Here is a 21,859-nt window from a genome sequence, read left to right on the forward strand (position 1 = left end):
TATATATGCAGGGTAATGATGGCTGACGGTGTAATGTACAGTTGGACCGGCAGACAGTCTGGAAGCAATAGGGCCCTCCAAGGAATTTCCTAGCCCCCCCCCCCCCATCACGGGATCAATCCACAATTAGTGAGGTCGTCGGGGTATGAATCTTCGTGATCCTGACCTGTGACCTCCCACTGTGCAGCAAGCACACCCTTTCCTGGATACCGAACTTCTGCCTCCGGTGCACGAGATTCCCCAGTGGGTGTATATGACTGCACCAATGACAAAGTAGCGCAATAAATAGCTCCAGGAAAGAGATGTGTAATCAGCGCTATTCTACCCCATTACCTCCCCTCCTCTGTACAGACAGCGCACTGGGGCAGATGTATTATGCCTGGAGAACGGATAAAGCAGTGATAAGTGCAGGTTAATACATCTGCCCCAATGTGTTACTTAGGTTCTCTCTCTGCAGTCACACACCTCTCTTTCCCCAGGCCAGCGTTCCTGCGTGACTGGATCATACAGCCCACCAGGATCCTCTGCACCAATACTGCATTATGTAGCACTTATCGTTGTGTATCAGGAGCCTGTTTCCTTATAGAGTGTAAGCCTGCGAGCAGGGCCCTCCAACATCCTTGTCTGTCTTGTTGTATTACTGTGGTTTTCCCAATTGTAAAGCCCTGAGGAACATGTTCAGTTTGTGCAGAGCCACACAGCGGGGAGACTGCACAGTACTAACATGTACCATATGTTCAATATGTCATATGTCTGTGAAGTTATACAGTAACTCCTTTACAGTATCTGATGGTTTCATTATTTGTATCTCTGTACTGTAAATAAACTTAGTATGTAAGAGTATTTTGTGGTCTACAAGAAGTAAAGCTTAAAGGCCCCATACACTACAATGATAATGCCCGATTTCATGCGATTTCAACCTTTCGGGTCGATAAATCGGATGGAAAGTGGCAAATCGGATGTGAGCATCAGATCGGAGCCCCTAGGTCGTTAGTGCTGCACTCGTGATTTCTCGGATCCCACCGTCATGGACTATTTGAAAAAGCACCCAAGGGTGCGAAACGCGTTAGTGGGAGAATTTGCTGATTATTCCATAACTCCATTTCCTATTGGGATTTGCTTATTAAGCTGGGAGCTAAGGACGGCCAACGGAACTCTGCACACCTGAACCGCCGGCTGGGTCTCCACAAGCGAGGACGCGGCCAACCAGCTGACGGTGTGAGTCAGATTTGCAAACGTCCACATACAAGCGGCCCCAGCACTTTGAGCTTTTGTGACCAGCAGCCGGAGCCGACGTAGATGGGTGAGAGGCGGACATCACCCACCGCCGTGCACGGCGGAGTAATATATCGGCGTCTCACAAAGAGCAGGACTGGTAAGCTGCATCCACACACCAACAGAGCAGCATTGGCACTTTAGGACAGTAGCTCAAGGCTCATTTTTGTTTCTATATAAGGGACTGAGTCTTGAATCAATGAGAACCAATTGAGTTTTCAAAACTCATACACTACCGAGACATGTCCGTCTGACATGTCGCGGGCGATCACCCCCGGCAGCCTCCCGGGGGCAGGATCGCCCAAGATACATTGTATGCTGTTCTTTTGCATACGATATATCTTGGGCGATCCTGGCCGATCCCAGCCATGCCTACGGGGTCGGACCAGTTTGAATGTGCAGCACATTCAATCTGGAGGATCCGATCCGATGCTCACGGGAACGCGCATCAGATCGGATAGGAAACGCCTCCAAAATGCCCGATTTCTTCCGATATATCAGGCCGAATGCCCGAAATCGGATAAAATCGGGCATTATCGTCCTAGTGTATGGGGCCCTTTACTTACATGTGCACATTAATTTAGTCACGTGACTTTTAATATATGGCAACATTAGATGTCTGATTTAATAGCATTGATGGAGTGTATGTACATGAGAATTTTTATATGTTCAAAAAGTAAGAGAGAGTTTTTATGATTATTTTTAATTGGTATTTTGATACAGGTATTATTGGAAGAATAAGTATCTAAATAAAACCAGATGGTCATTTATTATACATGCGTTTGTTGTCCGTATGTGCACCTTGTGACATTGTAGCGCAAACAGTCATTTTCTTTTGGGATCGCATAAGATATATCATATGCAAAAGGACTGCGTACGATGTATCCTGTGCGATCCTGCCGCCCGGTGGCTGCCGGGCGGTTCAAAGGAAATGTTATGCGACATAAGGGTCCGACATGTCGCTGTAGTCAGGAGCGGTTCTTGGTGCGGGCAAGCAGTGCTTGCGCCCGGGGTGCTGCGGCCTGGGGGCGTGGCCGCAGTCAACCCGCAGGCACCGCCGCCTACCCGCTCCCCGGCTGCAGCAGATGCCGTGGGCTGTGTGGCCGTCCGCTGCAGCCGGCTCTAGTGACAGACACTAGAGGTCATTATTGACCTCTAGTGTCTGTGCGGCGCTGCTATGGGAGGGACGTTGGGGCACAACTACTGGGAAGCAAAGCAACAGGGGCACAGCAACAGAATGCACAACTACTGGGGGCAAAGCAACAGGGGGCACAACTACTGGGGCAAATCTACTGGGGGCATAGCTACAGGGGGCACAGCGACAGGGGGCAAAGCAACAGGGGGCACAGCGACGGGGCACAACTACTGGGGCAAATCTACTGGGGGCATAGCTATAGGGGGCACAACTACTGGGGCAAATCTACTGGGGGCACAACTACAGGGGGCACAACTACTTGGGGCAAATCTACTCTGGGGCACAACTATTTGGGGCAAATCTGGGGGCACAGCTACTGGTGGCATAATTGTGGCCACGCCCCTCTCCTATGAAGCCACGCCCCTATTTTTGGGACGCGCGCCTCTGGCGTGCACTAACTGTTTTGCCGCCGGGGTGGGGTGGGGTGGGGGGGGGTTCGCCAATGAAAACTTTCACACTGGGCGCCACAAGGTGTAGAACCGGCCCTGGCTGTAGTGTATGGGGCCCTTCTGAGTACAGCGGTGAACCTCCAGGGACTGTGTTTAAATGAAACAAATGTTTTATCATCTTTTATTTTCTACAACACTGCGTTCTCTGCTCGCTGAAGTCTGTCCAAAAGCAAACAGCAGTTTATGTGTTTAATTAGCTTTTAATTGCTCGTTAAACATCGCAAGGCTGTACAGTGTTACTTTAGTCCTGTCGTCTGCTATCTGCGTCTCGCCTGGTGTAATTGTTGTACAAATAGACCTTTATTATTTTTAATATAGTTAATTTAGTATTACACGGTCCGCTAATTTCTATTAAATAATTGAAGTGCATTTCAGGCCGCCCATGGCGGTTCTAATGTACATTGCAGAGACGTCAGCGGCACGTTATACTGAGATGTTACTCATTTTACGCCGTATTCAGGGACATTTAAAAGAAAAAGAAAAAAAACTTTCATTTTCGATGCTTAATTGGAAAAAGATAGTTGCAGTCTGGTTGCTGTAGGCGACAGCACAGTTCTCTCTGGAGCAGCTTCCAAAAATGTCTCCAGATATCTTGTATGCGGTTCATTTTGCAACAGAGGGAACACAATGTTAGAAGTTCAGATGTCAGGGTTGTTCAATCCTTCACTCCCTGAAACCCGTGGTGTACAAAGATGTATACTGTAGCAGGTTGTATTTAGGATTTAGTCTCACTCGCAGACCCCTTGGGTGCAGGACACTACACCCATACCTTTGTAATGTACTAGATTTATTGTATTTGGTATTACTCGGGTGCCGCCAGACAAAACATCTGCCTATATGATATAATTTGTGTCGTTGTGCAGTGGTGGGCAGGACCTGGTGATGCAAATTACGTCCTCATGACCCAACCCCCTGAACGTTGAGTCAGATCGTGTCCTTGCAGAGTGGGGATGGGGCCACATGTGACTCATGTTCAGTATCAATGTAATTCCACTATCTGGTCTCATTCTTTATAGGGTGAATAATCCAGTGAGAGATTAGGAGGATGATGTACAGTACTGTATGCTAGAAGACTGACTAGTCAGAATTTTACTACCAAAAGACAGGATCGGTGTAGAAATTACCAGTGATTGCACAAAGCCGACCAGCGATCGCACAAGTCCAGTGACTGAAACGTATCACAGACTATAACGACAATCTAAGATGCAATGCATTAAACCTGTAATTGTTCATTCACTGTCTGATTCACCCTAGATGGATAACCACTCAGTGCTACTTCTCGTGTGTCGTGTTATAGGCATAGCCAGATTAAGGGGGCAACGTAAGGTTTACTTTACCCCGGGCCCCCCTTTGTCAGGGGAACCCCCGGCCAGAGCACACTGACATCACTAGCTTTCCCTCTTATGCAGCAGCAGAACCAGACATCCAGAATGCGAGCAGGACAGTATGCACGGGGGTATCAGGTTTCATGAGCTACTGTGTAACCTGGTATCTAATGAGGGTCTAGTGAGATACACACAGAGTACTCCGGAGTCCTGTCCCAGTGTGTAAGTAGTACAGAGGCTGCTGCTATTCTTGCATGTGATAAGATAAATTACAGATTTTATTTTTCTATGTGTATTTAAGGTTGTTTAAGTTGTTTTTCTTCCACTAACAGAAAACTTTATAAAATTGTTGTCTCAATTAGGTGGAGCTATAAACAGTACCCAGGCATTACAGGTTGAGTATCCCATATCCAAATATTCCGAAATACGGAATATTCCGAATTACGGAACTTTTTTCGTGAGAGTGAGATAGTGAAACCTTTGTTTTCTGAAGCTCAATGTCCACAAACTTTGTTTAATACACAAAGTCATTAAAAATATTGTATTAAATGACCTTCAGGCTGTGTGTATAAGGTGTATATGAAACATAAATGAATTGTGTGAATGTAAACACACTTTGTTTAATGCACAAAGTTATTAAAAATATTGGCTAAAATGACCTTCAGGCTGTGTGTATAAGGTGTATATGTAACATAAATGCATTCTGTGCTTAGACTTAGGTCCCATCACCATGATATCTCATTATGGTATGCAATTATTCCAAAATACGGAAAAATCCGATATCCAAAATTCTTCCGGTCCCAAGCGTTTTGGATAAGGGATACTCAACCTGTATTACACTATTAGTTTAAATCTAATATACACCATTGGTTTACATTTAATATACACAATCCATACCTCCCACCGTGACCCATTCCAGGAGGGACAAAATGCTCTCTACCTGAACTTCCCTCTGAATGTATTATTGCAATCACCTGTCTTATCAAGTAAATCGTTCAACACAGGTGACACCAATCATATGTCCAGGTAGAGAGCTTTTTGTCCTTCCTTGAATGGGTCATGTTGGGAGGTATGGACAATCTAATATACATCCACCCACCCACCACCCCCTTCCACAGGGGCCCCCCTAGGCTTATTCCGGACATGGTTATAGGTGTAATCCCCAGTATTTGCATTCGTCTGATTTGTAGTAAGAATGTGAATGAAGTCTGGGTTTTGGGGCTGTTTCAGTATAATGGCCCTCGTTCCGAGTTGTTCGCTCGCAAGCTGCTTTTAGCAGCTTTGCACACGCTAAGCCGCCGCCTACTGGGAGTGAATCTTAGCTTATCAAAATTGCAAACGAAAGATTCGCAATATTGCGAAAAGACTTCTCTGTGCAGTTTCTGAGTAGCTCGAGACTTACTCTTCCAGTGCGATCAGTTCAGTGCTTGTCGTTCCTGGTTTGACGTCACAAACACACCCAGCGTTCGCCCAGACACTCCTCCGTTTCTCCAGCCACTCCCGCGTTTTTCCCAGAAACTGTAGCGTTTTTTCAAACACTCCCATAAAACGGCCTGTTTCCGCCCAGAAACACCCACTTCCTGTCAATCACATTACGATCACCAGAACGAAGAAAAAACCTCGTAATGCCGTGAGTAAAATACCAAACTTCTTAGCAAATTTACTTGGTGCAGTCGCAGTGCGAACATTGCGCATGCGCAGTTAGCGGAAAATCGCTGCGATGCGAAGAAAATTACCGAGCGAACAACTCGGAATGACCACCTATGTCTGTATGCACCCACTTTAAGCCATTATATCTTTCCTTTATGTTGATGTGATGTATGTGTCTCCTCAGCATGGCCATACAAGTGGACAAGTTCACCTTTGAGAGCGTCTCCGAGCCGACTGTGGATAGTCTTGAGTTTGCCAACCCAAAGGAGATAGAAGAAGAAAGACAGCAAGCCAAGGGGCTGGAGATCAACAACAAGCTGGACATCCACTGGAAGATCATATCCTTTCCTCTGTCATTCCTCATCCATGTGTCACACAGCTGTCCCAGCAGAGAATCAGAAAGCCGGGACATAATTGCTGGAAATAGTAGGATATTAAGGTTTGTAGCAGACGGTTGTTTTTCATTCAGAGAAATCCCAGATCTGCTCTTCAGTATCTAAAATTCTTCTGAGGCTCCAAAATTAGATTTTAAGTATTCAGGAAATTGTCTATTAATCCACGTGGATGTCTGCATTTTATAGACACGGGACCATGGCTTCCAGGTAGGTGGTCAGTGGTGCCCTCGCAGAGGCGGTCAGTGGTGCCCTCGCAGAGGCAGTCAGTGGTGCCCTCTCGGGGCCGGTCAATGGCGCCCCCCCTCGGGGGCCGGTCAGTGGCGCCCCCACTCGGGGGCCGGTCAGTGGCGCCCCCCTTGGGGGGCCGGCCAGTGGCACCCTCTCGGGCCTGGTCAGTGGCACCCTCTCAGTAAAATTAGTTGACTTTGATTATTGTAGTTCAAAATGCATATAAATAGTGCAGCAGTCATCAAGAGATGAGATACCCAAATATACTGTACAATGCATAGTAACAGCCAATAACATGTATCTGTGAGTTACAATAGTTTCACCTTCATACAACACTGAGCATCACTTACAGAGTGTAGCCTCGCCGCAGAGCATCACTTACGGAATGTAGCCTCGCCGCAGAGCATCACTTACGGGAGTGCAGCCTCGCTGCAGAGCATCGCTTACAGAGTGCAGCCTCCCCACAGAAGCCTGGACCTGTGTGTGAGAGGAGATGTGATGGTGATACTGTATTTATCTAGAGACGCTTTGGATTTGTCCACACTTTGCACAGTGTGATTATCTGGCCAGACAGTGACAGAGTATTTAATATTGCTATTCTGGACATTTTTTCGTGGCAGAATGTTCCCCCTTGTTTTGGTGCAGAAACTTTGTTTACTTTGAAATCAGAGGCAGTTTTAATACATGGCAGTAATGTGTCAGTAAAAAGTGCTAGCTGTCTGTAAACTTTTTTTTAAATAATTGGCAGTTTAGAGGATATTCCTGGGTTTGGCAGCAGCGGCGGTCCTATTTCCCGTGAGATGCATTGTTTTACTTTGGCTTTGTACCATGTGATAACGGCACAGTCTGAGCTATTTGTAAGTCGCCCGCCTGCTGTGAGAAACACACATCTGCCGCATCAAGCGGGTTTACACAACAGCCTCTAAGCGGCATCAGGAGAGCCAAGTGTTGAAAGGGCATCTTCTCTACCGAGTACTTTATTCACATTGTAATCAATTTAGTGAGCTCTGCAAGCCCTCGTGGGGATGGCAGCCTGCGCCGCTCTAGTCCCCAGCAATTGCTCTCAGTATTTCATAGAGTAAAAACAACATCTTTTCATTTATAGGAAGAATGCAGGCAGCTTACTGTGCTGTCCCCAGAGTAGGCAGCTGGGTCATTCCTGTGCACTAATGCCACAGTCTCCCTGAAATACATTTCCATAGATTATAACACATGGGACTTAGCAGTTTGTTGAAACACTTCTGGTGAGAAAAACTTTGAGAGAGTAAAAGGGAAGTGAGGAGATTTAGGGGCTGTCGTTCTTGTAGAGTGTGTTAAATGGTTTCACGTGAAGTTTGCATGAATGTGCCAGGGAAATGGCAGTTAGATGGTGTGTAGGTACTATATCTGTATATAAGGCAGTATAATGAATCCTCAGCTTGTGGAATGGCCGGTCACACCATTCTTTGATAATTCCCTCTTGGCTTGCTTTTTACATTTAATGGAAAACTCACTCCAAACCATGGAAGCCGAAAGCCGGGGTTCCTCCAGTTGGCCTAAGCACGGGGTCCTCCAGTTGGCTTAAGCCCGGGAGGCCCTCCCGTTGTCTGAAGCCCGGGAGGCCCTCCCGTTGTCTGAAGCCCGGGAGGCCCTCCCGTTGTCTGAAGCCCTGGAGGCCCTCCCGTTGTCTGAAGCCTGGGAGGCCCTCCCGTTGTCTGAAGCCCGGGAGGCCCTCCCGTTATCTGAAGCCCCCGGGAGGCCCTCCCGTTATCTGAAGCCCCCGGGAGGCCCTCCCGTTATCTGAAGCCCCCGGGAGGCCCTCCCGTTATCTGAAGCCCCCGGGAGGCCCTCCCGTTATCTGAAGCCCCCGGGAGGCCCTCCCGTTATCTGAAGCCCCCCGGGAGGCCCTCCCGTTATCTGAAGCCCTGGAGGCCCTCCCGTTGTCTGAAGCCCGGGAGGCCCTCCCGTTGTCTGAAGCCCAGGAGGCCCTCCCGTTATCTGAAGCCCCCGGGAGGCCCTCCCGTTATCTGAAGCCCCCGGGAGGCCCTCCCGTTATCTGAAGCCCGGGAGGCCCCCCCTTCCCCCGTTGTCTGAAGCCCGGGACGCCCTCCCGTTGTCCAAAGCCCGGGAGGCCCTTCCGTTGTCCGAAGCCCGGGAGGCCCTCCCGTTGTCCGAAGCCCGGGAGGCCCTCCCGTTGTCCGAAGCCCGGGAGGCCCTCCCGTTGTCCGAAGCCCGGACAATTCTGTTATCTTAAGCTGGTAGCTCCAGTAGAATACTTTTAGTCATATCAGTTTTAGTATATTGGTTGGATTGTCTCCTACTAAGGGATTGACAGTAGGAATGGTATCCAAAAATTGAGAGCCCTTTTTAATGTTTTTGCATAGAGTTGTAAAAATTGTTACAAAAAATGGCTTTGTATGAGTTAATCCTATGAAAAGTTTAAAATCACTGACATTTTTTTTTTTTTAAAGTGCTCAAATTAAGAAAAATGAATATATAGTAGCATGGAAGTGGATAAACGCTTTCAACTTTTCAAAGGGCGCTCAGATCTATCAGAGAGTAGCTGTGCGGGCCGCCCTAGAATAACCATGCCGCTTATGAGTAGAGAGTGTAATCTTTTAAGGCAGAGGGTAAACATATTCTAAACTGTGTTCACTAGATTAGAAATGACCGTACAGTGGGGAAGCCTGACAAAGTGAAAGGAGCCTTCCTGCGTACTTTCCTCATCATCTACATGGTGACTCGTTACGTCCTTCGGGAAGTAAAGAAAAAGAGGCGTAGTGGAAATCCCCATTTAAATCCAGTAATGTCGTTCTCCCTGCTCGGCTGTGCGTAGCAGAGATTATCTTAAAAGCAGAGTAGCTTTTATGTGTGAAAATAATTGGTTTGGAGTTTGAAAGTGACGATCTGTAATGCAGACAGCAAATGCCAGTTACAGACGTTGGCAGTGCGGAAAATCCTAGTCCGGCATTATTGCTTTATTCCCTGTGAATATCTGTAGACTGCTACCTTGAAGATAAGATTGGAATATGAAATAGGGGAGTGTCTTTCTGCAATGTCTTTCTGCTCACTTTGTTCAGCTGCGTTTTGCTGACCACAGGCTAACTGTATGGCGGGCATACAGAATGCATTATTCTTAGGGATTTATAGTATGGAACCAGATGTCTTGGTAAATAAAATGAATGGGAGATGTTTTGTTAGTAAGATATTTATTGGTACAGTCCATTAGTATCTCCCGTGTTATGTGATGGTGACTGAGTGCCCTTCTCCGTTGCTTATTTTTTCCTCTTGAACGCTATCATTACCTACACACAGTGAAGCCATTTGTTTCTGCTGTGTTTTTTTTTTTTTTTTTGGGGGGGGGGGGGGGGGAATAAACCAATATTCATGAGAATGCAGCCTATGGAATTGTTCTGTTCTTGCTGGTTATAGCACTGCCATTTCTACATTCTGCCGCTCATTCTAATTATCTGATTGGCTGTAGGTTGTCTAGTTCTTTGAACAGTATAGTAACCAGATTGTCTGTAATAGGTTGGTCTATACCTTTGAACAGTATAATAATCACATTGGCTATAGGTTGGTCTAGTTCTTTGAACAGTATAATAATCACATTGGCTGTAGGTTGGTCTAGTTCTTTGAACAGTATAATAATCACATTGGCTGTAGGTTGGTCTAGACCTTTGAACAGTATAATAATCACATTGACTGTTGTAGTTTGGTCTAGACCTTTGAACAGTATAATAATCACATTGGCTGTGGTAGGTTGGTCTAGACCTTTGAACAGTATAATAATCACATTGGCTGTAGGTTGGTCTAGACCTTTGAACAGTATAATAATCACATTGGCTGTAGTAGGTTGGTCTAGACCTTTGAACAGTATAATAATCACATTGGCTGTAGGTTGGTCTAGTTCTTTGAACAGTATAATAATCACATTGGCTGTAGGTATGTTCTAGACCTTTGACAGTATAATTATCACATTGGCTGTAGGTTGGTCTAGTCCTTTGAACAGTATAATAATCACATTGGCTGTAGTAGGATGGTGTAGACCTTTGAACAGTATAATAATCACATTGGCTGTAGGTTGGTCTAGTTCTTTGAATAGTATAATAATCACATTGGCTGTAGTAAGATGGTGTAGACCTTTAAACAGTATAGTAACCAGATAGGCTGTAGGTTGGTCTAGTTCCTGAACAGTATAGTAACCAGATAGGCTGTAGGTTGGTCTAGTTCCTGAACAGTATAGTAACCAGATTGGCTGTAGGTTGGTCTAGTTCCTGAACAGTATAGTAACCAGATAGGCTGTAGGTTGGTCTAGTTCCTGAACAGTATAGTAACCAGATTGGCTGTAGGTTGGTCTAGTTCCTGAACAGTATAGTAACCAGATTGGCTGTAGGTTGGTCTAGTTCCTGAACAGTATAGTAACCAGATAGGCTGTAGGTTGGTCTAGTTCCTGAACAGTATAGTAACCAGATTGGCTGTAGGTTGGTCTAGTTCTTGAACAGTATAGTAACTAGATTGGCTGTAGGTTGGTCTAGTTCCTGAACAGTATAGTAACCAGATAGGCTGTAGGTTGGTCTAGCCCTCTCAACATTCTAATAATCAGATTACCTTTTGGGTTGGTAGATTCTATATACAATTCCTAGGAATATTGTTACAGAAAGAGATTATCATGGAGTGACATATTTAGACTCACCTTTCCCATCGGTTCCCACCTTTCCCAGACTCCAAAAGCCCAATGTTGTCTAGGTAGAGATTGTGCCATAATTGTAGAAGACTTGTTACACCCCTACTATCAGTCACCCCTCCTGGTCATACATGTAACCCTAGCTGTCATCATATGTGAGTTCTTTCATGCCATGTAGGAGTTGCAACACTGAGACTTTTTTTTTTTTACCTCCAGAATCGCAGCAGTGATTATAGCTGCATAGATGGCCTTTTTTCCATCATAAACGTCCCACATGGCGATTAATATTTTATCCCCTTACTCCTCATTTTACAGAATGTAAGGCCGTGGCCACTTTATATAAATGTCCCAGTAGTATGACCACATTCTAGATCTGGCAATATTGAGCACAGGCAGCTAGATTTAGAGGACATTGTGACTTTCCCGAAGTATCGTGAGACCATGTAAGGCTGCAGTGACCACATTATGTCAGCCAGGAACTTCTCCTGGTGCTGTTACCAGAACCGTAGATTAGTAATTAAACTGATGAAACCGCCGGTTCTCCTCACCAAATAGGCCCAGTGTTCCTGGGCCTATTCGGTGACCCGGTGTCCAATCCTGACGTCAGTGCTGATCTGTGCTTTCGATAAGCAGTCATGTTTTGTGGTGTTGCTGCAATGTTCCGTCATGTCCTATAAAACTGAGCATAGGCAGAGACAATAAAGCCACAAAGGATTCTGGTTTGGCCCTGACATGGAGAGACGGCTCTCAGAAATGTAGACATTTGCATTTAGATTGAAATTATCTAGCATTTGGCAGAGAGGGGTCGAGCACGTGGGCTGGCGATCTACCAGCGGTGGGGTTAGGGCGGGTAAGGGGTTAATAGCATTCCTTCACAGTGAGGATTATTGTGTTTATGTGAGACTAAGTGACGAAGTGTGGGATGGCCTGAGAATAACAAGACAATAGCTACGCCAATGTACAAATTGTGCCATTCATTACCGACCTCTCTGGGAGCTCACCTATCCGCCCGGAGAGCTGAGCAAATGGGATTTTCTCTGCTCTTTATCAAAAGAGGTTCCCCCAGAGAGAACATTGATTTCTGCCATCACTGGAAACTCATTAAAAACCCTCTCTAGAAGGATCTCGTTATCTTCTTTTCATACATCCATGTATGTTAGGCATAGAATGTAATGCAGTGATGCTCCTCATCCCTCAATTTCCAGCCCGTGGGAGCCACAAAGGGAAAATATAGCGCTTGATTGAGCTGAGCCTCACATAGCGGTGGACAGAAGGTGTACGGCTTTTGCGCTGTTTGTAGGCTGCCGGATATAAGCTCTTTGTACAATCTATAGCCTGCACTCCGTAGGCCTGGCTCTTATGATGCACGTATCCGTCGCCACTTTCCCATATGGTAATGATGTTGTGGCGTCTCAGAGTGTGATATATTTTCTGATCTCCGTTTTTCCTTACAGTTTGACAGTAAATTTACTGACAGTTGTCAACCATGCTGGATGTAGATGAGCGTTGTGTACCTTCCCCGGCGCTGGGACTGTGCTTTGAATGGCAGCTCGGTGTAGTGTGCACAGTACCATATGGTAGTCAGTGCGCCGCACTCAGTGGTTTATTATAGAATGCTGTGTGCTGACAACAGAAGGTTACTCCTGGCTCTATGTGCCGAGTCTGTTACATTCTCCTCCAGTTCCATCAGCAGCAACGACAAGTGTAACTTTTACAGTATTAAAGCCCCCCTCCCGGCATGTATAATGCATATGAATTTGGATGCTATAGAATTGCGGAGCCACAGCCATTGCAACCAGTGTAATGATAATTTAATTTTGTTACAGCTAATAAGGCAACACTCGGAATTCACAAGATATGCATATTTTTGCGTCCATGCATTGTGTGTGCAGCAGGAGGGATTTGCCCACACGGAAGAAAAGGCAGGTGTAGGAGTACACCTAATTGCTGTAGAGGAGAGTCCGTCTGGAAGACTCTGCAGTCAGGACAGGCTGTGGCCTGTGTATCTTGCCCAACTGAGGACCTTATTCAAATCTGATCGCCGGGCTGCGTTTTTTGCAGTCCTGCGATCAGATAGTCGCTGCCTACAGGGGGAGTGTATTTTCGCTGTGCAGATGTGCGTTCCTATGTGTAGCGGAGCTGCTAAAAATCACTTTGTCTCTGCGCAGCCCAGGACTTGCTCCTCCAGTGCGATTATTCCTGCTGATCGGGGCTGGAGCTGACGTCAGACACCCTTCATCAAAACGCTTGGACACGCCTGCGTTTTTCCGGACGCTCCCTGAAAACGGCCAGTTGCCACGCACACAAACGGCGAAAACGCACAGCAGCGATCAGATCTGAATGACCCTCCTGCGGTTGGGAAAGCTAGTCGGAGCTCAGTTTGCTAGGAAGCTACTGAGGGCCAGGAGGTCTGAGCCTAGAATGGGAAAGGCCACCAAACTTTGAGACTGAGAAGAAGCCAGGCTGGTGAGCGTGTTGAATGTTTGTAGGCTGGTGGTGCCTTACTGTACCTGTGAAAGACAGGACGGAGGCTGTGAGTAGCTGTGGCAGCCAAGCGAGGCTGGAGCCTGTGATAGACCTACAAAGGAACAGTCAGAGACTTTATTTGCAGGCTAGCTGCCCGATGATAGTCCTGGGTGAAGAAGTCAGTGCACCGAATGGGGGTAGGCGTTTGATGTTCTGTTTCATTTATGCTGCCAGTAAAGCACCATTCCATTTATTTACCTGAAAAGCTGTATTTGGTTCCTGATGAAGCACCTAGACACCTCACCAACACACCCTTCTACCGAGGTAATTACCCCAAGTCATCACAGCACCTAATTTCTACCGTGTGCTGCATGTGCACGCCATCTTTTCCTATGCAGACGCATGTGCAGTCTGTTCAAAATTGGAAGAGGAATCCTTTACTAACGGATGTGTCCGAATCACGCCCTAAGCGTGGAAGATGCGGCACACGTCACATGTGGCTTGTGTAAGACAACAGAACATTTTCCCATGTGCAGCAATGTGAGGAATGACCCAGTAAGAGACGCTGGTTACAGACAGAAGGGACATCATTTCCCAGATGCACACCTCCCGCCAATTACTTCATGTGCTGGTGCAGGGGGTAGGCAATGTGCGGCACTACAGCTGCAGTAGGACTACACATCCCAGCATGCCCTGCCACAATGATAGCATACCCTAATGGCAAAACTGCAGCAAGGCATGCTGGGATATGTAGTCCCACACCAGCTCCCGTGCACATTGCCTTACTCTGGTGTTTGATCCTGGGGGGGGATCAGGTCAACCGTGTTCAGAAATTTGTATTGGGGATGTTAGGAGACGTTATTTGGAATTTGCATCGATCAGATTCTGCTATATGTTTCCCGGAGTCAGTGCGAGGGGAATATCAGGCACCACTGGTCCCGGTCAGTGCAGGTCTGATGTCTGCTCTGCGTGTTACTACAATCAGAGGTGTAGCAGGGTGTCATGGTGCCTGGAGCAAGGTATGTTTCCGCGCCCTCCTCCCCTGTACTGAATTGGGGGCGTGGCCACCAGGGCCGGTTCTAGACCTTGTGACATCCAGGGCGAAATTTTCCTTTTGCACGCCCCCCCCCCCCCCCCACACACACACACATACCTACAGGGTAAGCATAGTGCGCGCTAAAGGTGCGTGGCAAAAAATAGGGGCGTGGCTTCATAGGGAAGGGGTGTGGCCACAGTTATGCCCCCTGTAGTTATGGACCCAGTAGTTGTGCCCCCTGTAGATTTGCCGCCAGTAGTTGTGCCCCCTGTAGATTTGCCCCCAGTAGATGTGCCCCCTGTAGCTGTGCCCAGAGTAATTGTGCACATTGGTTTGTGCCCCCTGTAGCTGTGGCCCTATAGATTTGCCCCCTGTAGCTGTGCCCCCTATATATGTTCCCCCAGTAGATGTGCCCCCTGTAGCTGTGGCCCCAGTAGCTGTGCCCCTATAGATTTGCCCCCTGTAGCTGTGCCCCTATAGATTTGCCCCCAGTAGATGTGCCCCCTGTAGCTGGAGGGAGAGATTTGAAGCAACTCGGGCTTCCAGCTGTCAGTGACTGACAGCTGCGGCTGCAAGCTGCTTGCGACCAGGCAGAGGTTCCGTCGGAGTCGAGCTGCGGCGCCCTGTACTGTCTTGGGCGCCTGGAGCTCGAGCTCCACCGTAACCGCCCTCCCTACGCCGCTGCCTACAAGAACCTACCCTCAAATAACAGCCTCACCTGAAGATGCTTTTAGGTTAGAGAAATACTGTAGAGACTGCTGTGACCTGGACAATTGGCCGGCTGTAGTCTTATTGCTGTATTCTGCACAGTCTGATTGCATTAATAATGCATTGACCTCATGTTAGCAGTCTGGCTGCAATGTTACCGTCAGTTATTTTTATGCAAGAAAGAGGGACGCGTGGCGCCAAAGCACTTACATGGTCTATATTTAGCCGCGGTGATGATGGAAGTGACTTAATTTAGGTGACAGACGTTAGCACTGCATGCAGCTATTTACAGCCGGCCGCACACTCCATGCCATAGGAAGAAAGTACAGTTTCTGTATTAGTTGTGTTGCAGACTCTTCTCATCCTAAAGTGCACATCCCACTGACATAGTCCTCGCTATGCTGGTATAGTAAACGATTTAGTAGACATTCCTTAGGTGTTTGCTGATTGAGCATTCATACGGTCGACCTCTATTTAGGAGTAACAATCTGAATTTCCAGTGCTACGAACCTTTATCGTAACCTATCAGCTTAATAAGATGTTAATGGCGTACATGAAAATGCAGGTCCCCCTGGGCGTAGGTTACTAGCAGGGATGCACGGGCGCCGGTGATCTGCGGGAGAGTATAATACAGTAGGCGGTGACAGCTTAGTGTAACACACCATGAAGAGACGCTGTATTTTCCCCTTGTTATAGATTCTATTACTATTATTTTATTATTTTTATTTATATTGCACAACCAAGTGTCCGTAGCGCCATTATGTATAAGGGGAGAAACTAAGCAGTAACGCACAATACAGTAACTTCATGGGGGAGATTTATCAAATCTTGGAGAGAGATAAAGCATCTAACTGTCACTTATCTAGCACAGCCTGTAACATTGCAGTTATGGAGCTGATTGGTTGGTAATTTATTATCCTCTACTTTATCTCCCAAGTTGTTATAATGCCCCATGAGTGATAAAACACTCTCCCTCAGTGACACAGAGCTAAGGGGTGGGCAGACAAAGAGAACGTCTATGAGTATAACAAAAAGCCGGAGGGCCCTGCTCCTAAGAGCTAACGCACTACAGGAGACGCTGTGAACTAGGGAGTAGAGCCTGTCATTGGTACTGAATTTTGGCCCCAGATTAGAATTGGCCCTGGGAACATTACTGAATCACAGAGACCTTCTGGTTGAAATCGACACATATGCCAAGGATAGAAAATGTTTTATGGCCAAGCAAGATGATACGTATACTGTATGTGATATGTTATATGTTTGCATACAAAGGCTACTTACACGGCCAAGTCACTTCTCTATCGTTGTTAGCTATAAGAACACTCATTTCTACATTGATGTACCTGCGACTGTTTTTGAGTTGGTCGTCTCTTCTCCCCATTCTCACAAGTAACCTTTCCCCATAGGTATTTTCCTATCTTAGGTCAGACTTTTCATGGGCCCCTATACAGCATGTGCAAGTTTCCAGCGCGTTGTAAAACCAGAAAACGAGGTTGCTTTCATCGCAGGTACAGATCGATCCTCTCTGTCCTCATATTGTACCAAATAGCTCTGTTTGGTGCGCCACGAAAAATATGGCTAAACTGCGTCATGCGTCCCGTCGCTCAATAATCATTACTGAATGGTTTCTTTTCCGCACATTTCTAATAGCACAAAGTATAGGTGCCTTGTACACTGCTAGTGAATGTGTGTGCTACACCTGTGCGACAGGAACGCTGATCCGAGAAACAGGCAAGAGATCGGGGAACAGTATTAATGCTTTCCTGCAACACAACATTGTGCAGATTTACTCTGCCGCGACTGCGGGATAAATGTGATACTAAGCCCTCAGTACACCGTGATCCTGATAGTGGGCCTAATTCAGACCTGGTCGCTGTGCTGTGAATTTGCAGAGGTCTGCGATCAGATAGTCGCCACCCGGGGAGAGTGAAAACCCGCCGCGTGCGAGTGCATGCCGACGCCGTGCAAAAATTCCACCAAACAGCTGCAAATCCGTTCGCAACTCACTCACCATCGAATGATTTTTCCAGTCTGTGTGCAGCCCAGGACTTATGTAGCCCATAGACTTGTAAGATAATCGGTGCTATCCTTCGATTTCGACCGCATCTGTGAGAGAAATCGGGGGATTGTATGCACATTTAAGGTACCATGCGACGCGATGCGCGGGCACGCTGCTCGTATATCGCGTCTCATGATAGTATGTGCTGCCCTTAATATTTATTGCATCGCAGTGCGATCGCATGTGTTTTTAAAAACACATGCGATATATCGCACTGCGATGCGCGAAAGGCACCCGCTGTGGCCGCTCCCACTCGACAGTGACGTGCCCATCACGTGATTACCATGCGATCTATCGCATGATCGCATGGTAATCACTTTGGCAGTTCAGGCGCGATTTCATCGCACCTGAACTTGCCAGTGCCATGTCTCGTCGGCACCAATACTCCTACAGTGTGATAGAATCAGGCTGATTGTGGTTGGAGCTGACGTCACACACCCGTCCTAAAAACGTTTGGGAATGCCTGCATTTTTTTCCTGACACTCCCTTAAAACGGCCAATTACCACCCACAAACGTCCTCTTCCTGTCAGTCACCTTGCGAACGCCTTGTGAATTTGCACTACAGAGATCAGGTGTGAATCGGGCCCTGTGTGCGGCTGCGTGGAGAAAAAGATGTGATAGCTGGAACCTAGCTCTCCATGGCGCAGTATAAGTGGCACCATATAGTAAATGTGGACACCTCTGTAGTTAAAATCACCCCCTTCTCCAGCCCTTCCCAGCATCCGACTGACATTGATGAGAGAATCAGATACAAGCCTTATTCCACAACTGCCAGAGCGCTCTAGGGGGGGTAATTCAGAGTTGATCGCAGCAGCACATTTGTTAGCAGTTGGGCAAAACCATGTGCACTGCAGGTGTGGCAGATGTAACATGTGCAGAGAGAGTTAGATTTGGGTGGGTTATATTGTGTCTGTGCGGGGTAAATACTGGCTGCTTTAATTTTACACTGCAATTTAGATTTCAGTTTGAACACACCCCACCCAAATCTAACTCTCTCTGCACATGTTACATCTGCCCCCCCCCCCTGCAGCGCACATGTTTTTGCCCAACTGCTAACAAATTTGCTGCTGCGATCAACTCTGAATAAGGCCCAATATGCAGATGTACAGTATTGTGTTTGTTATTAGCGCGCTGAGTGTTCATTACCCTCCGCTAGCACAGAACGCAGGACGTAACGCAGCTGGGCAGGCAGAGCCTGAGATCTCTGCACAATTATGCACATTTGGAAAATGGAACTAATAAAAGAAGCTGGGAGAAATCAGTGCAATTATAATTATCATATTCCAAGGGGTTTTATTTTTAGCATGAATTGTCTTTGCTAAGTAAATTGACATCATTGTAATCTTCACCTGCTGAGATTACAGGATTTGTGCAGAAGGTGCAGATTTTCTTTTTTTTTTAAATTTTAATAGACTCAGGCAATTAGTGTGACGTTAGAAAGATAAGTTCCAGGCTCTCTAATGTACATATACAGCATGGTGTTTTATACGGGGAAGGCTGTTTGTACAAAGCTGTCTCCTTGTACTGTTCCCCAGCAGTTTCAGAACTGGACGGATGTGCAACAGTTACACTTCTGCGCTTGCATACGAAATACAATGCTGGTGCCACGTTCCGTCAGGCAGATCGTGTCTCACCGAGGCCCCAATGCATGAAAGGAGAGGGCCAGACATTGCCCCTGTGTTTCCCCTGCAGGGTTTCACACCTAAGCCCTGCGTGATGGGCAGGGATGGGAGCTGTGTATTATTACCATGGTGGTCTGTGGGCACCGCTCTTTTCATGTCTTAATGTAAATGATGAATATCAGCAGACAGCAGAATAGTTTTGCACCCTCATTGTTTTTGCAGACCATCGTTACCTGCGGTCGTTACATAAGCTAAGAAATAAATTGTGTGGATTTAGTAAAGAGGAATTACTCATATGATTTAGTACTGTACGTGAGCTGTTTATTCAGAACAGGATTTACAAGTTACTCTCCGCACGCTACCATATATCTGTAGAGAACCTCTCTCTCAAATCCCTGGATTGGATGAGTGTAGAGAGTTTCCCTTTAGCATTAATGTACAGAGGAGCATTTTGCCTTTTTTAGTTGTTTAGGTTTCACACATCCAATTGTATGAGAATGGCGATTGCTCTCGTATTGCGTTGCACAGAACTTAGGGATCAGGCCAATTATCCGCGGCATCAGCCGCACTTGACGGCAGCCCGGACCCACTCAAAACTGCCCACAGCCCCCTAAATTGATTTTCGCCTTACTAAAGATTGGCGCTTAAAATATGACTGCTAACCCTCCAAAATCTCATCCGTTTCAAAATCCTACATCCTATTAAATTTATCCCAGGGGGAGATGTATCAAGCTTTTGAACAAGAGCAGCCCATCAGCTTGTAATAGTCATTTATCTAGCATAATCAAGGAAATGACGGCTGCTTTGGGCAACTTCTCCACTTTATCTCTTCACTCTCTCCAACGTTTGTTACATACCCCCTAAAGAAAATAAAAAAAATAAAGTGCCATTTACTTTGAGAGCCATCATTATGTCAGCGGTGATGGGAATGTAGATCAAATGTAAGAAGAATCCTTTACCAGATATCCGGTATAACATTACAGACACTGGAATGAATGGACTTTTACATGTTTTCTGATTCATTTCCTCTTCTTTTCTTTTTTGTGTGTGTTTGTTCTCCTCCATTCTAAAGCCCCCTCTCCTGTAATTCTGCATTTGGTGTGTGAATCAGCGCGCTCCCCTGCGAGCTTATTCATTCCATCAGCCCCTCACCTTATGTGCGTAAAGGCCATTACTTAAGGTAAGAGCATCTGTTTATTTTCCCTCGCCGTCCTCCTGCGCCGGGATAAATCAGCCCATCTGCTCATCGGAAACGTTACAGGAGGAGTGTATGAGCCCTGTCCCGTGTGCTGTTGTAGCGGAGAGCTGTAACGGGGGAGGGAGCTGTCCAGAGTGCTGAATGTTTCCCTAACTCGCCCCAATGAAGTTAGGAATTGCAGCAAACACCCTGTAGCAGGGACAAATATGTAGATGTTCCAGCAATAAGGTCATTAATCACACAAAAGGGATAAGCAGAAGAGAACTACTTTATTCTTCCAAGGATAGGGGGCCATTATCTCCAACGTACTCAATGGGGGGAGATTCAAATGTTTGAAAAGTCGGTTGGGTGTTTATTTTATCCTGTCTATTAGATAGGGAAAAACAGACACCCAACTGACTTTTCAAACAATTGAATATCCCCCCTATGTGTCACAAAGTATCACTTATCTTGGTATTTATCATAGGGGCCTATGTATTAACCAATTGTGCCCTTAAAATATGTCAGAACTTGTGTCCACATTTTAAGGGCAGAATTAAGTAAAAACTTACAAATAAACATACTAATTAAGAAAGCAGGCGATACCGGCGATATATCCTGGTTTCTGTCCGCCAGCCCTCGCATCAGCCACCCCCTTAGTTTTCTGTGAGGACAGTATTTAACCACTTGCCTGGCACTAACGTATGGGATGCGATCGCAGCCCAGAGTGCGTTACATGACCAGGTGGCATCCCATTTGTCAGTGATGCCGTCTGCCTCTGCCGTTTGTATAAGGAAATCTGTTCTGCCCATATGCAATACGGATCTCCTGCTCCGGACCACTGGGAATGTAGTTGCGGTCTGTGACCACCAGCGTCACTCCCAAAATGGCATGGGCAGAGATCAACTGCAGCATGGCAGCCCCCCTGCCCCACACTTCGCTGCACTCTGCAATAAGGTGGGGGGTAGGGGAGTAATGGGGGGGGGGTCATCTTTTGGCACTGGAGGTGGGTAAGGGGGTATGTATGCTGCCCCACAAAAAGTTTGAGAGGGGGGATAATTACATGTATAGTGACACGTGGAGGGGCGCACTAACATTGACACTGGGGTTGAGGGTGGGGGCTCTGCCACTGGGATCTATTACTACTGCGGGAGTTGATATTGCTCGGGATCTTTTGCCACTGGGGTGGCTATTTCTGATGGGTGGGAGATGATTTTACAATGGGGTCTATGGACATTGGAGGAGGGGGGTGAAAAACACACCCTAGGTATACATATTTTTTAAATAAAATGTTTAAAAAAAATGCATTCTTAGCTTTATTAAATAAAAAAATATGACCATTGGGGGAAAAAAAATCATAATTTAAGTGGTTAAACACTTTGTGGAATTTGCATGCATGGGCTAACACCATCGTAGGATGAGGTTGGCCCATTAAATCCCTGCTGGAGAAGAATTTTGCCGTCCTCCTCCGGTGCTCTCTGTCGTCCTCCTCCGGTGCTCTTTGCCGTCCTCCTCCGGTGCTCTCTGCCGTCCTCCTCCGGTGCTCTCTGCCGTCCTCCTCCGGTGCTCTCTGCCGTCCCCCTCCGGTGCTCTCTGCCGTCCCCCAT

General features: G+C 46.8%; 1 protein-coding gene across 2 annotated transcripts in view; it reads left to right on the forward strand.

The window, feature by feature from the left end:
• TRAPPC9 (trafficking protein particle complex subunit 9) overlaps positions 1 to 21,859 on the forward strand; it is a 1,110,831-nt gene that overhangs the window by 526,883 nt on the left and 562,089 nt on the right. For both annotated transcript variants that reach the window (XM_063921220.1, XM_063921221.1), the window contains exon 20: positions 6,079 to 6,231. In XM_063921220.1, coding sequence (XP_063777290.1) covers positions 6,079 to 6,231 — 153 coding nt within the window. The remainder of the gene's footprint in view (positions 1 to 6,078; positions 6,232 to 21,859) is intronic.

This window comes from Pseudophryne corroboree, chromosome 5, assembly GCF_028390025.1.
Source record: "Pseudophryne corroboree isolate aPseCor3 chromosome 5, aPseCor3.hap2, whole genome shotgun sequence".
Taxonomy (NCBI): Eukaryota; Metazoa; Chordata; class Amphibia; order Anura; family Myobatrachidae; genus Pseudophryne; species Pseudophryne corroboree.